The 16,650-nt window shown below is 36.1% G+C and overlaps 1 protein-coding gene across 4 annotated transcripts in view; it reads right to left on the bottom strand.

The window, feature by feature from the left end:
- LOC576799 (myelin transcription factor 1-like protein) overlaps positions 1-16,650 on the bottom strand; it is a 75,503-nt gene that overhangs the window by 5,311 nt on the left and 53,542 nt on the right. Inside the window, exons 12-19 of one of the 4 annotated variants that reach the window (XM_030982807.1) lie at positions 15,285-15,347; positions 14,692-14,787; positions 12,393-13,355; positions 11,522-11,593; positions 5,160-5,168; positions 3,662-3,721; positions 2,181-2,228; positions 1,208-1,357 (exon numbers count right to left, since the gene is read on the bottom strand). In XM_030982807.1, coding sequence (XP_030838667.1) covers positions 1,208-1,357; positions 2,181-2,228; positions 3,662-3,721; positions 5,160-5,168; positions 11,522-11,593; positions 12,393-13,355; positions 14,692-14,787; positions 15,285-15,347 — 1,461 coding nt within the window. The remainder of the gene's footprint in view (positions 1-1,207; positions 1,358-2,180; positions 2,229-3,661; positions 3,722-5,159; positions 5,169-11,521; positions 11,594-12,392; positions 13,356-14,691; positions 14,788-15,284; positions 15,348-16,650) is intronic. The other 3 variants (XM_030982808.1, XM_030982809.1, XM_030982810.1) reach the window with 3 other exon arrangements.

Here is a 16,650-nt window from a genome sequence, read left to right as displayed (position 1 = left end):
CCTTTACATGTCTAAAACTGTCAAGACTGTCAACCAATCCAAAACTTGTCTTAAGACGCATTTATTCAAAATTGCTTTTGATGATTAACTTTAATACTCAGTTCACATTGATGTATATTTCATTGCAGTATTGCAATTTGTAGGTTTATTTGTAATTTTTGTTTTGTTCAATATGTAGCTGTTTATTGTATTTTGTTTGTTATAGCGCTTAGAGACTTCAATGGTAAGCGTTTTATAAGTATCATTTTTATTATTGTTATTATCAAGTTAGTGACCATTCTGCTCGAGACAGTAAAAGCAGGTAAACCTTGCCCCTGTTTCATAAAACTCGTTATCAATAACAAATGCTAAATTTCCATGGCAAATGCCATGGTTTCAGCAGTAATTGTAACTTGATACTGATAAAAAGTTTCATGAAACAGGTATCAGGATAACAGAACACATCACAATATGTCATGACATCTATATGAGCTTTATAAGTGATTTGGATATAATTAACTAGCTCCGGTAACCATTATCAAAGCGAAGGGTACTTTCAGGAATAGGTCTTAACAGGTACCCATTTTCTTCACCTGGGTTGAGCAAGGCAAGTGTAAGATGTAAATGTTGTGGCTGTAAAAACCATATAGCCTATGATCCTCAGTCTTGTGACTCTAACCAACATTTAAGCCACTCAAAACTCTTTTAACCATTTAACCATTTAACCCCCAACCATTGAAAGGCAGTTTTCATCGGAAAGATTTTACATATTCTCACAAATACTTGTTTTGTTGTACCAAAACTTAAGCAAATATTGAGAATCTCCTAAGCAAACGATATGATTAGTGTATTTCAAATGTTTCCATACAGGTGTTTTCAACAAATGAGAGGAAAAGTGGGTTCATAATATTGGGTTCATAATACTAGTATGAAGGCAGAAAAAATGGAAATCATTCCTCCAAAATAAGAATGGATGGCACCTATGCTTCTCGGAGTCTACAACTCCTATGGGATACTGTAAAAGTAGAAATATTTGTGGTATATCAATTTCTGTGGACTTCGCGCTAAGATCGGCAAGCGCGAATTTTAGAGCTCGCAAAAATATAAACATGACTTCTTATGCATGTTTTGAACAGGCTGAATTGCATGCAACATGAATTTAAGAACCAGCAAATATGTTTTGGGGTCGCTCAGCGCGAAAAGTAGAGACAGTAGAGTAGAGACTTACTTGATGAGACCATCTCCTTCTTCCTCTCCTTCTTTCTTGGGTGATGATGTGTAGCTCTTCTTCTTGGCTCTAGGACACCCTGACAGACTCCGATGAGAGGAGTAGTTACCAGTGGCATGACCGGAGCCGTCACAGCCGGGGGTGGGGCACCTAGAGGGGGACAAACATGCATGGGGACCATCAGACACACATTAAAGGGAAATCCAACTTTTGTAATAACTTCATTTACCTATATGAAAACAGAAAAATTATAGAATTTGAATGGCAAGTTTGAATTAAATTGGGCTAATAATAAGAGAGCTATAATTTTTGAACTATGACAACACAATTTTCTGCCAGAACATCACTGATTCAGCCAATAAGAACAGTCCAATGGTATACAGATTATAATTTTCAAAAATTCATGAATTTCTTATTTTTTTGGCTGATTTCATTCAAAATTTCATCACTCTGCTTCTCTGATATGTTATGCTTTCTATTAGAGTAGTTGTCTATTAAGGTTGAATTTGGTTTTTGTTTGTAGAGAGCATTATCACAGGGTATTTGAGACCATGTATGTGTCAATGCAATACAGATGGTTCTTCTAAACTTTTCAAACTTAGTGATTTTTACTGCAATGTCATTGTACCTGTTTTTACAAAACTTGTCATCAGTGACAAATGACAGTTTTTGTTATAAGCTACTGAAATCCTTGCTTCTGATTAGTTATCAGATTTGTTACTTATTTTTGTCATTTGTCATTGAAAAAAAGCTTTTTGAAATGGGTCCTATACACAACGTAATGTAACCTAATAATGCATAGAAAACCGGAAGACTGCCAACACATACTTACATGTCAAATAGTTATATTCTTTTATTATTCAGAAGTAAATCTTTTTTTAATTATATCATATTACATTTATGTTAAATGTACACAATAGATCAAAAATATTGCCAGCTCTATCAAGAAAAGTCTTATACTTTTTGTACGTACATGTATGAGCTAACAATGGTGTGATCTCTAAATGAGCCGTGAAAAGAACTGTATAAAAAGATCAATGGTTACAATAAATGCACGTACATCTAAATATATCATGTAAGCTATATAAAAAATATATATAGCTATAATATACATTTATATATATAAATAAATGGAATGAACTTTGATTTTAGAGAATATAGTCTCTAAAATTGACATAAAACAACAAGGAAAGATTCAATTGGAGGATGACAACAATGAATGAATGTAATGTAAGTCACACACATTCGGGGTTCATGCATAATGAGAACGATGAAGCAAGTTATACTTTCTAGATTAATAGAGGGAGAAGATGGTTAGGGTTGGATCCCGGCCCCCCCACTCAGGTTTCGAAATGACCGCATGCGTGTTGCAAAAATGTCCGGTAAAGGGGTACTTTTCGTGCGACAAAGTCCGGCCCGAGAATTGTAAAAAAAGGGGTGTATTTGACTTTTCACCCGGAGATTTCTTTAAAAAGGGGGTGTTTTTCTTTTTTTCTCTCATCTCTTTGGACTCCTGAGAAATTATTCCGAATTTAGGGGGGGAAATTGAGCATTTTTCCTGATTTAGGGGGGTCTCCAAGGCAGGAAAAGCCCGCGAAAAGCCCGCGAAAGGGGGGTTCGGAAATGTTGGCAGTCCTCAGATAGGGGGTGCTTTCAAAAAGAGGGAACGAGCATATGCGTACCCTGAATAACACTGAGTGGGGGGCCGGGGGTTGGATGATGATGACTGTTAATAAAGCATGTATATGCTTGTTAGTAAACTAGGGGACCAGCTGCTTTAAGTCCTCTCTGAGGGACTTGGTAATGAAGATTAATGCCTTACCAAAGCAAGTTAATACCTCACTAAAGAGTCTTTCAAAAATGGAAAATGGTGAGAAAATGTAACTCAATTTCAAAAGTGATCTCCAACATTATATTTCAGTTTTGCATCTAAGTCAATTCTATGAAAGGATGATATATTACCTTACTAACGAAAGAGAATCATGCTTTCTGTTGTCTAGCTAAAATTGTCTTTTAAAAAGCTTTAGCAATGGCTGAACTGAAAGTGATTGAGGGAGGGACAATTTCTTACACAACTACCCTTTAAATATTAATGATAAATTAATAATAATAATACAAAATAATGCTAATAACAGTAATAAATTAATGATTTGGGAAATTAAGGGAAACCACATCAGGAATATTCCTGCATGGCAATCGTTTGTTTTTACCCTAGCATTGCCATGTACATGTACCTATTCCTTTTCAAATAAACCCGGGAGGAGAGGGAGAAATGCCCTCTAATCTCTTTCTTTTTTCAATTTTTCTGTATAGTAGGACAAACAATTCAAATTATTAAAGAAAAAAGAAGAATAGGCAATCAAAAACTTCTCAAACTGTTTAAGAACATAAAGAAAGTAAAAGAAAAAAAAACATGCAAATTAATTTGTTTCATCATGTTAGACCAAAACTTACTTTAATTCCTGGGATCCGGGTATTATAGCGGACTTATCTGCCATCGGGCAACCAGACAAGCTAAACAAGCGGGAGAGACCATTCCAGAAAAGGGGGTTTTTAATTATTTTAACATCCAAACAAGACACAAGCAAAAACAACAACCAAAAAAGAAAAACAGTCAAATGCTTGGAGGAAAAAAAGAATAGAGGTAGATGAACTTATTTGTGGGAAATACCACATCCCTGCTTGGATAAAGGAGAATTGAAGTACACCGATTAAATCAGTCTTGGGGAGGCGTGCAATTATGTATGTCCGAGGACTAAAAGAAATTGATTTTGAGTGATATATATAGATATATATAGAAAGAATAATAACTTGCTCAACATAACATGACAAGGGATATAAATAATGATGGATTCGCCGCTTTCGTAGGATTACTTTCATTTTAAAGTGAAAGTAATTATCAAGAAAAGCTTCAAACTCTTGTGCATACATTGAAACGGTTTAGCAAAATTGGATCATTGGGGGAGGGGAAGTCAAACGCATTTTAATTCCAAGATGCAAAATTAAAATAATGCAAGATGTGATTTATAAAGGAGGCTGGCATTAGTGTCATATTGAGTGAAAATAACCTTTGATGCAACGATATGATTATTGCAAATGGGGTGTATGGGCAAGCATTCAATTCTCGGTTATAAAGCAGTCACAGCAGCGCTAATCTTTGATAATACACTTGGACAACTTCATGGTATGGGATGCAGATTAAAATTGGGGTTAGGATTTAAAGGTCTGTTTTCACGCTCTGACACCCTTTAAATGCTAGCCTGGGACGGACGACAGTGAGGATGAAAAATGCTTGGAAATGTGTGGTCACATGTAACAAAATAATAGACACAACAAATGATTTCCAAATGGTAAATGTGGTTTAAGGGGAAGTCCACCCTGATATTTAGTTGGTTTTAATAAAAGTCGAAAAATAAGAGAAACGGTTAAAGTGAAAGTATGAGCAAAAATCCGAAAAGAATTATTCAGGTTATGAATTTTTGAAGTTGTAATCAATGAAGTACAAATTGGCAACATTGTGATGTATCTTGCGAGCCCCTCTCTCACTTGCTCTGTACATGAAATGTCATGAATTTTCAATTTTTACTTATTGATGAAGTAATAGATTTGTTTTATATAGAGGTCGTTTAAAGACACATCTGCAATCATTATATCTAGGGTGCATTGTATGATTTACAATTTTCTTTAAGGATGATGGAAATTAATAAATTTTTAGTACATGTCAAATGGGAGGGGGCCTTGTAAGATACGTCACAGAGTTGTCGATTCGTGTTTGATTGACTGCAACTTCAACAATTCATAACTTTCTTAATTCTAATCAGATTTTGCTCAAACTTTCACACACCTGTTTCTTTCATTTGTCTGCTTCTATTAAAATATGCTCAGTATCAGCGTGAACATCCCCTTTAAATGATGCAAACACTTCTTGTTTCTAGATTGGTTAGATACTTACGCTACAGGGCTGGTTAGTTGAGTGGTAGCATTAGCAGTTTGATTGTTTTGTTTTAAGGGGTTGGAAGTATAAGACGGAGAGATCAAACAGGGAAGGATATGTAATAGAGCAATAAAAGAATTAATAAATAGATAATTATCTTTTTAAACATCTGAAATAACATGTCAGCTGACGATTAGTGCATGGCGGTTGTGCATATGATGTATCCAGCAGTAAATAAAAGTAAAACTTCTAATTTCCTGTTTAATTTAATTAACAACTGGTAAATGATTTTAAATCATTACATAATACAGGTAATGAATATTCATAAAGTTTCAACTGCCTCATTGGCTTTTGTCATTGATTCATGAATATTCATTTTCTTAGTGTCTCCAACTCTACAGATCTTGAATCCCTATTGGTTCTGCATTCTACTCATGAATATTCATATTTTCTGAATTGACCAATGACCAACCTCCTATGGGATGTATAGTTCCCTGTAATATGGCCTGATCCATCACATCCCGGGGTAGGACAGCTATGGAAAATAAATGTCACAGCAACTTAAATCAAATGCTCCTAACAAAATGTTAACTACAGATAATATATTGAAGCATCACTTGAAGGCAGAGAAAGAAGTTTCTATTTTGCAAATTGAGAAATGGAAGAATCGATTGTGGTTGACAGTTTGGCTGATGTGCAAGGCGTCATAAAAATAATGCTTTAAAACTCAATCGGTTTGCAGTTTCGCTCATAGTATATCTATGAGCTGATATCATTGTCAACTCAGAAGAAAAAGGAATTTTGGTTGAATAGAACTTTCCAAAGATGGTATTGAAAACATTAAAAAATGGTGGAATTCAACAAAATGGCAGATGTCAGAATTACTCTGAAATCGACAAGGACCACCATCTGATACAAGATTGCGCCTTTCAATTCTTTGAACAAAAATTTGGTGCTGTATGAATATTATTAATCATCATCATCATCATCATTTATAGGCAACCAACATATCTTCTAAACCTGTATGATCATGACCTGTTCTTTATTTTACCAAATCATGATTGGTACCGTTGCCGATTAGAACCAAACTTTTTTTCTTTCCATATTTCAATTCATGCATCGCCTGTTTGGAGCTGAATAGACGGTACATAGTCATAGAGACTCCTTCCTAGTGATGCAACAGCATATATTCTGTACCAATATTTTCACGCTTGATAGGAGATCAACAGCAAAACTCAAAACCACACCGAATTTTAATAATTTGGAATATTTTCCTTTCCCCAGGACACTATCTCTTTAAACTCTCAATTGTCTCAAATTGGCAATGTATACTTCCCTCAATATTTGAAGTGTTTAGCACTGGAATTTAAATGTAAATGCAATCAGAAAAGCTATGCATAATAACGGTCTAAGAACAGACTTAGGGTGTTTTCATTCCTGCTGCAAATGATATTGTATGGATAATGAGACAATCGTGTACAAGATCAAATACAAAGAGTGCAACCTGTACATAATAGTCACTCAAGAGAGGTATGGTCTCTGTAGGCATGTGGACTATATGGGCAGGCTAATTTAGTGTAGGGTTTCGTGATAAAGCAACAAAAAAGGGGTTTTACATCTTTCTCCCCAGTACCTTATCCCTCGGTGCACTACTTAAAGTAATAAATATATTATGGATAATATATTATGATAGGTCCTTTAAGAAGAAAAGACCCTACCAGGACATACATTTTGTCTATTGAAGCAAGTGGGAAATTTGTCTGCCACTGCATCACAGTGACATTACCGATTCAAAGTTCCCATTGGAATACTGATTAAAACTTTCAAAAATAAGTAACTATATTATTTCATGTCAAAGTTTCTTCAACCAGTCACCAGTCTGCCTCTACCTCTGTATTTTTTTTGCTTCCTTTTAGAGCTGTTCGCTCTTAAGGCTGGATTTCCCTTTAAAGGAAATGTGGTGTGGTACAGGGAAAAAAATATTTAAAACACTTTTGGGGCTACTTTTCAAGCTTGCTAGCATGAATATTATATAACACTCTTTAATTTGTTTTTGCATTGAATTCATACAAATTTTAGGCGGCTCTTTTTAAAAAAAACTTTTGGGGCTCTTTTTGGCATGGTGGGGGTGAATTCGCCCGAGCTCCTGTGTATTTTTCCCCCTGGTGTGGTAGAGATGGTGTTGAGCTCCTATGACTTTCCTAGTCAGTTCTAAACGCCTACTGCTCTAAGACTTAAAGACTCTGTCACCAAAATACTGTTTACAAAAGCTAAAATAGCTGCATATGAAACAGTCTAGTATTGCTACACAAAAATACAAACTTGTACAGAAGGCATGCAAGCATTGAATATAAAATATATTAAAAAATAAAGTGTAAAAAATACGAAAGATTTCATGCATATTTTTTGTAGTGCTGGTGTTTGTATTTATTTAATGATTGTGAAATATTTGTGAGATGCTTGCACAAGGGCCCAATAAACTTTATGAATACGTTTTCCTTCTGGGGCAGGTTTCACAAAACCATCACAAGTCTAAGTTCTCGAACATCTCATAGAAACTAGCGATATAAATTTAATGTGAGTTTCAATAGGGGGTTATGTACTCTAATAGACTTATGACGATTTTGAGAAACTGGCTCCTTAAATAACTGAACAATTTGCAATAAAAATGAAGTTATCTTAAAAAGATAATACATTCATTAAAAATTCTATTTTGGAGAGATAATGTGATATCTGAAAAAAGGGTTGATTTGTGATTATATGCATGTGGGGAGTGAAGAAGGGTGTGATCATTTATTTGGTGTTCTAGGATGCTAAGCTGTAAGAATTAGAACAGCTTTTAGGGAAATTATTGAGCATCGGACAAATAATATTTGCTTTTGGAGGGAATAACTTGTAGTCTGTGTGAAAGTAAATGTACAGGAAAATGCATTTTGCAAACCATTTATATTAATAGCTTTGCAAAATATCTCTGGACCTCCCTTTAATTAAGATACAAGAAGTGACATACATGTATCACTGTCATAAAGAGCAAAAAAGTGTCCGCAGACAACATGAAACAAATAGAGAAATTAAATATATAGTTGATAAGAAAATAATGCACAAAAGTGACGTAAGCATTGAACATATAGACGGCCTCAAACTTACTTAAATGCATGTACATACATGTACATGAACATGGACAGGCTATAAAACAGTTACTGGTCTCTGGTTTTCACTCCCCCTCCCAATTTCATGCTTTTTAAACAGACAGCCCCATTGCATGATCTTTATCGGTACTGCACATTTAATTGGAAATAAATGAGGAAGAAGTAGAGTGTAAATTGTAAGTCACATATTAGTGAACGCTCTCGCAGTCCATTTTAAACAGTTTGACCTATTAATTTTGTCATGAATAAGAGGAGGGATGGAATATAAATATGAATTCAAAGATCTTTGTATGCTCCAAAGTCCAGTATGACCTAGAATTTTTTTGTTATATAATGAATTTAGAAAATATAGGGGGAGGGATACATACACGCTAACTTCTCAGCGCAAAAATAAAGAATCTCTCAAGGTAAAAATTAGGAATACGGTCTATTTTGTATACTCTTCACACTTCACAATGTTACAGAAAAAGAATCTAGGCTTCAAAACGATAGCTTGAAGGCCAAAAATCAGAATGGTTGGCAGCTATGGGCGTGGGATGTAAATTCAATTAAAAGACTACATCGGCGAATACTTGAATATTCCTACTGATAGCATGACCTACAAAATTTTTTAAAGATTATAATGAGTAATACAGCAAAGGGTTGGGGTATAAATTGGAATTCATTCAGCAGTGAATGTTTTATATAATCAATTCCTACAAACTCTCTCTCTCAGTCTTTAATAGTGAAGTAAAGTGCCTGACAGCGACCAATACACAACAATCAACCAAATACTAGTAGTACAATATCACATGTATGGCATGCAAAATGTTGAGGGCATTTTCTCCAGAAGGCATTAAATCTTGTGTTTATAATACGCAGAGAATATCTCTTTATCTCTTGTTTCAATTTTTGAAAGATCCAATAACATCTTATGAGTATGCTGCAACACCAAGTACTTGAATTGTATTGAATTGCCAATTTTTTTTTTATGATGAAGTAAAAAAAAAAGAAATCAAATAATAAGAATGAAAATGGAGAAATTGTGGGAGAAAAAGGAGAAATTGTGGGAGAAAAAGGGGAATTCCTTGAAAAAATGTGAAAAAATGTGTTAAAAAGAAAAAAATGAATGGGAATAACAATTAAGAGATAGGAAGTAGGGCAAATAAAAAAATATACACGTACATGTAGGTGAATAAACAACGTATACGTAAGGAGTGAGAGAGAGAGAGAGAGAGAGAGAGAGAGAGAGAAAGAGAGTAGGAAGTCAAATAATATACTTGTTATAAAGTAGTACGAGTTAAAGATGTCTTCTTTTTTTAAATAAAAGGTTATATTGCCACATTTCATTGTGAGTTTTATCATGAGTTCGACTTGTCAACACTCAGAGAAAGAAAACAAAAATACTCATGTGGGTGTTCTTTCCCACTGGCGAAAATGAATTAATCAATAGAAATGCAAAATTGCCGGAGAATAATTGATGGAGAATGTCTTCTGGATAAAATGCCAGCCCTACATACTGATTTAAATTACACAACCTTGTACATAAATAGCATACATGTACATTATTCATGTAATGTACCTCTATACACCAAATAAAAAATAGGTTTGACCCGTTTCAAAGGCAGCCCTGATTTGATCATGATTTGCGTGGTCGCAACTAGATACAGTTACTATATTCATACCATACTGATTGCAAACTCAATGGGGAAGCTATGTTTCATATTAAAAAAAAAAATGATTCTGAGAAACAGAACTGTACTTGGCAGCATAAATCAAAACAATCTATGCAATAGTTGACCTAAAATGGAGTTTTTTTTTCATACCCCCCCCCCCCCCTTTAAGCATTCCAAGGTCATTAAAAAAAACCTTGGCATAATGCATGCTGCAAATTCATTCTCCCTCAAAAAATGTATTTTATCATATCTATTTTCAGCCTTTTCATTATTCAAAATGGAGATCAATTTTTTTTATTCATCCACATTAAAGCCTCGGCTTACGACAAGAATGCAATTTCATGAATGACAGTGTTGAAAGAGATTGGGATCAATACTTGGACAAATAAAGTAATCAAACCATTTCAGAGCTGCCTCATCCATATCTAGATCTACAGTAAATACTGCATGTATATGAACAGCTTCAATAACCCACAGAACACCGAACATGCATACTGAACTAGTAGTGTGACACCTCGTTACTTTAATGGGCCATTTCAAGTTGGATATTTGCTGTTGGTGTAAGCTTTTAAGATAACAAGATTACATTTTTTCCCCTTCTTTTCTGATTATTCATATGTTTAAAAAATCTTTTCTATTCAATTAAATGCCAGCTGATTATTTTAAGTCATCGACACTGGCGATTCAAAGTCAAGTTATGAGAAAAATAGCAGTTTGACACCTTAAACAGAGCGACACCAACAAGAAAAGTTGACAACACCAGTTAACACCATACTAGAAATGACCCATTTTGTTTGCTATAGAAATTATTCCTCTTTCCTGAAGCAACATAACATATTTTTACAGAATCATAACAAATACGCACTGACTGATTTTAAGATCACATTATCATTAAAATTCACAAGATTGAAAATTATGTGAACAATCTTTAACTTTGCCAATGGCGATGAATCAGATGTCATAGAAATGAAGATTGTGAATTTGTCTCTATTGGTCCGAGTAAACTCTATAATCCTGGTGCCTCGCATATAAATTGGATTTAATTTGACAAGAATTAGTCAAGTTTTAATAATATTCATCTGTCTTGAAGGAAATACATCTCCTTTCACAGAGCGAGCAGCGAAGTTTCTTTTCTTCTTTTTCTTTCAGTCTTCTTTTATCATTGCTTGTTAAAAGTAATCACACAGAACTTGTTTTTTAACAAAAAAATACAAAAATTGGGTAAATGATATTGGCAACTTCCAAACTTCCAATAAATTATGAATCCACTAGATTGCCGTTCCTATAATACCCTTTTTTCTATTCTATGCCTCAAAATCAGTCAGCGAGCGTTTGCATAATTTTGACATCAGACACGACCACCAGGGGATGATTGACCTTTCAACGCCAAAAACAGATTCTATATTTAATACTTTATTCATAGCTTCAAATTTATGGACTTTCTCTCAACCGGAGAAGTTGTTTCACGTCTTCATGCAGTGAACTGAACACAGAGCAATTTTATCCAGAAATGGTAGAGAATCATGACGCAACAATTGGAGAATTATCCCCTGATTTGATCGACTGTAACCATTACCTTAGCGGCTCCCGCCTGGGCTCAAACAAAGCTTTAGGAACGAAGCTCATTTTGTTTTGCTTTTTCATGGAGCTGCTTAAGGTATCATATGTAATCAGTGATAAATGGAGTGGATTTTGATGGTCGAGGAGAGGGGAGAGGGGAGAGAGGGGAGGGGTTTGAAGGTGGAAATGGAATGAGGAGCGAGTTATTTCACATGAAGCAAACAAGGGAAAGGAGAAGTGGAGAGAAACGATACAAGTTAGTCAACAAATGGAATTAGTTTAAAAATGCAAATGAATAAGGCATAATCATTGAGTTTGCTTTGATCTTCACTTTCGATTACACACTTGAAATGGGCATGAGTTAAGTATTATCAATGACATAGATATTGGGATGATGGTATCTTTTATGAAGGAATATTATTCTAAAGCACGCTTCATAATTCATCAGTACTAATCCTATGGACTTTCTTAATCTGATCAACTTCAATTACATCACTATTATACCAATTTTTCAGGGATTACTTGAAGCTGCCATTAACTTTCACCGCAAGAGCAAAAAGTTATTAAGATATTACTGATAGTCTTTATCATTAAACGTATAAACGTGTATCTGTTGCTTGTGAATTTTCAAATAGATTCAGAGTTAAAAACTTATCTATACTTAGCTTTAATTCATGCACAGTTTGTTTATATTTTACATTCTATATATGCAGCTGTTAGAGAATGGCTTTTGTTAGGCAGCTGTTATTTCAGTTATAAAATTTAATATTTTGCTCCTTTTTTTTTTATTTCAACACTATGCACTACTTTAAAAACAATTCTACATGCAAAACAAAAAGAGCAGGCAAGTGTTCAAAGAATGAAGGCATATGTATGATAGTACTTACGAAGGTTCTTCTTTGCCAAAGCCAGTCAGAGACACGCTTCCACCAGTCGACACCACAGCATTGGGCGCTATGGGGGTCAGGATGCCTCCGCCTGAGGTCAGCGGAACATTGCACGGCAACGACCCCGGGAGAGAGGCCAACGAACTAGTGAGGGACGCCAGGGAACCGCTCAATGGGGTATGCGGGAAGCTGGTCAGGAGCGGATACTGAGGCTTCTTGGAGGCGGAGAAGTCCACCGCCTGATCGTAAGACCGCGGGATCTGGAGGATCGTCGGCGAGTTGTTGTTGGCGGATGTCTGGACCAGCGGAGACATGGGCGGGAAGGAGTAGGCTCCGGAGTAGATGGGATTGGGCATGATAGGTTGAGGGATGGAGAGCTGAACCAAACTCGACGGGGTGGACATGGGGAGAGGGAGAGGGGATTGCGGCGGGGGTGTGCTTGTCTGGAGAGGGCCAGGGAGATGAGAGAGCGGCGTCAGAGGAGGCTGGTGATGTTGACTGTCCATCTTGGTGGACTTCATACTCAGATCCAAAGTGCCGTTGCTATCCATCTTGACCAGGTCCAACGGCTGCTGCTGGACCGAGCTCGGCGGGGTCATCGGAGGCGGGAACTGCATCGGGAACGCCAGGTGGGACATCATCCCAGGTGGCAGGGACTTCAAGGAGAGATTAATCGCCGCTGCTGCGAGAGTCGCCTCCCGATTGTCCACCGTCCCGTCGTTGGGCATCGCGGGACGTTTACTGGGAGGCAGGAGCTCGGCAGCGGATATGACCTTGGGGGCGATGCGCTTGTGGCTGCTGGCTGCTGTGAACTGTCCCGTTGCAGGGTTGAATGCCATGATAGATTCTACAGGGAATGGCTTGGGGTTCACCTTCTCCATAGGGGTAGTGCGAGGTGTGTTGGCAGAAGATAGAGTTGTTACCCCGCTTAAAGAGTCCACTTCCTTTAAGTACATTGGTCTCCTGGTAAATGACACAAATAAAAAGTTAGCTTCACACTTAAATATTTAAGATCATAATCAAACTGGCTGTGAAAACAGTTTTCATATTTATAGGCAATAATTCAAAAAAGGTTCCCCCCCCCCAAAAAAAAGCATTGTGAATTTGTAGTTAAGTCAACTACCTCCTGTTACTCTGTGAGTAAATAGTAATAAAAATAAAACTTAAAATTTCAAAAATTGGCACTACCGATTCGTTAGTCGCAATATTCTACTTAAAGGTACATGTAATACAAAGTTTTGGAAAATTTTAAAAATTGGGTGGATAGTGAATCTTTACAATTTTGATATATTTGGATGCCCCTGTGGATGTATCATACACACCAAACAAAATTAACCCCTAAAACACTTCTGTTTTCGAGAAAAATTGAATATACAAATTTACCGGTGCTCCAGGTAAATTTTGATAAATTTCAAATAGCGCCTACGGCCGTTCAATGGTAGCTGCGACCATGAAAATCTCAGAATATGTAGTTGTGATATATAATTTCCAAACGGGAATAGCTAATAGGTCGATTTTAGTCAAGAAACGTTGTTTCATAGCTAAATTGATATCTTGATCTTGAGAGGGAGCTATACAACATAAAGAGTTTATTATTTATAATTTCATAACTTTAGACTCGATTTCAACCGGGACAATGATCAATGAATATTGTACGAACGGTTATGCTTCCAATATATTAATTTGAACCAAATTCATGACCCCATACCAAAACTTTGTAATACCTTTAATAATAAATTTCAAATATTTGTAAAAATGAAGAAACTTCATACAAACTCTCTGTTTTCCCCGCCATTAACAATGTAATGTCTTTATTTTAAATCCATTTAATTGGTGTTAACAGAAACCTGACATTTGGTCAGCTGATGAAACAGTAGTTCCTCTACCCTCTATTTCGTCAAAGATAATTGCGGTTAGAGATGCAACTTAGGTAACATTTAGGATTTGGGTTAGGTATGATTTCCGATCCCGGGTTAAAATTAGGGATTTGGTAATAATAATAATAATAATAATAATTATAATTTGGATTTATAAAGCGGTTAATAAGGTAGATCGTCTTTAAGTGCTTCACAAATATTATTACCCTGGTCATTGAATTCATTCAGCACAATGAGCACCATCTCCACTCCCTGGGGAGTATTCCTACCATATGGTCACCGTGAGGGCATAGGCAATTACTATCACGAATGCTTTCGTCATCCTACCAGGTTCTCATTTCTCTCTTGGGTATTGAGTGGCAAATGTAGATTAATGGCAAGAGTGAGAGATAGACCACAATGCAAGCTGCTGTCGGACTTACCCAAGGACTCTGTTGTCACCTGGGTATTTCGGTGGAGGAGGGGGACCCGTCATCATTGAGAGCTTCTCCGCAGCGGCTTTAGGACAGCCTGATAGACTGAGCAAAGAGAAGGTGGATGGAGAGAGAAGAAAAAAACGGTAACACCATATCCATAAAAACAGACTAAATTATACCTGGGCCTGTCTTATAAACAGTTGCTATGTACATGTACATGTACTTGAGAGATAGGGGACTACAAACTTGGGATTGATCAATAGCAACTCTTTATAAGACAGGCCCTGGTGCGATCTACTATAATACAAGAAACTTTAGTATTCATGAAGGGTGGTTTTAAGATACGGTTTTCTAGAAATTCACACATTTCTTACCCTAAAAGTGCCTGTCAATAAATATTCTTGCAAAAGTTTTGTTTGCACGATAATCTCCTGATTTAAAATCTGCTACAGTCTACATGTAGTCATTCAATTGAAGTAAATGACAGACTTTATAACATCAAATCCTTTCTTCCCAATCTTTCTTTTAAATCAGTTTCCAGGAGCAACATCTTTCTCTCCCAGCTCCTAACAATGATTTCAATGCTCTCTTAGACTTACCTACGATGTGAGTTCCTGTTGCTGTTGACATGCCCTCTGCCAGTACAACCGGGCGTGGGACACCTTGGAAAGAGGAGGATACAGAACAAAACAGAATTAAGGCTTGTTCACATATGATAATAATAATAATGATAAAACGTTCCACCAAAGTCTCTAAGCGCTATTAGTAAACCGCTGCCAACAAAAGCTATGTTTTGGGGGGCATGCTAATTGCAACAGCGTGCAACAAGGGTCCTATGCATATTCACTGAGCTCTGTATTATACATGTAAGATACAGAAATGTAAAGCGTTACTTTACGTCATCTTAAAATTAAAGGCCACAGTTGACCGTGGCATGTCTGAACCAGGCTCTAGTCATTCCTGACTAAATGCTTCTCGTATGCCTACAGAAACATGTTAGAAACATTATATTTTGTTTATAGATTTCTGGTAATATATTTCTTGATACAAACACTATTGTGTGAGGTCCTAGCTGCTTCAAAGTTTACACACCAATGCTAAAATTCAAAGTTATAATTTGGGTTGTAAACTCTCTGGGGGTGGGGGGGGGGGGGTGTTTCACAAAGACTAAGTTGACTTTAAGTTGGACTTAACTATGGGAGGCCATTCATGCCGCTGTTTGCTCTCACCGTTTACTGGCTTTGGTCTCTCAATGGACGTACAAACCATGGTCACAAATCTACAGAATTTAAATTTTTGATAATTCATTATTGAACGAAAAAAATATGATCTAAAGATCATAATGGTGAGAGCAAACAGTGGCATAAAACACATGCTATAGTCAAGTCCAACTTAAAGTCGATCTTAGTCTTTGAAAAAAATTCCCCTGGTCTTTTAGTACCCATTTTAACTTATCTCACACAAAGAACTACTAATGCTTCTCAAGGGACGGGGACATTGATTATTCATGCAACTATCAACAATACCTGAACACCATGCATGGGAAACATCCCAAGATTAGTATCATAAAGAATAAATGAAGCTCATGCAGACACTGATATAAAAATAGAACAGCATAAAAGCAGAGGTATTAAGAATAAGCCCGGGATATAGCATATAAATGTCAGCACTCTGCAGCCGGACTGTTAGACCGATGGGGCCTAATGCATGGATTAGAATGCTAACCATTTAAAAGGACATTTTTAGTTTGGTAATGACAGAAAAGAAAAAATGGTGACAGAATCAAAGACTATGAATGTTAAAAGGCAGAAAATAAATGATATTTGCAAAACAAATTATGCAAAGTAAATAACAGCTGTGTTAAAGTATGAACAAATAAAGATTACTGAGGAAATTAAATGCAAGCTGAATATCCCAACTTTGTGTGTTATGCTTTTCAGTGAATGTAATTTCAATCAGCTTTTG

Source organism: Strongylocentrotus purpuratus, unplaced genomic scaffold (assembly GCF_000002235.5).
Source record: "Strongylocentrotus purpuratus isolate Spur 01 unplaced genomic scaffold, Spur_5.0 spur5_scaffold_13, whole genome shotgun sequence".
Lineage (NCBI taxonomy): Eukaryota > Metazoa > Echinodermata > Echinoidea > Camarodonta > Strongylocentrotidae > Strongylocentrotus > Strongylocentrotus purpuratus.
The sequence above is the reverse complement of the archived record's forward strand: the minus strand, read 5'-3'. Positions and strand labels throughout refer to the sequence as shown.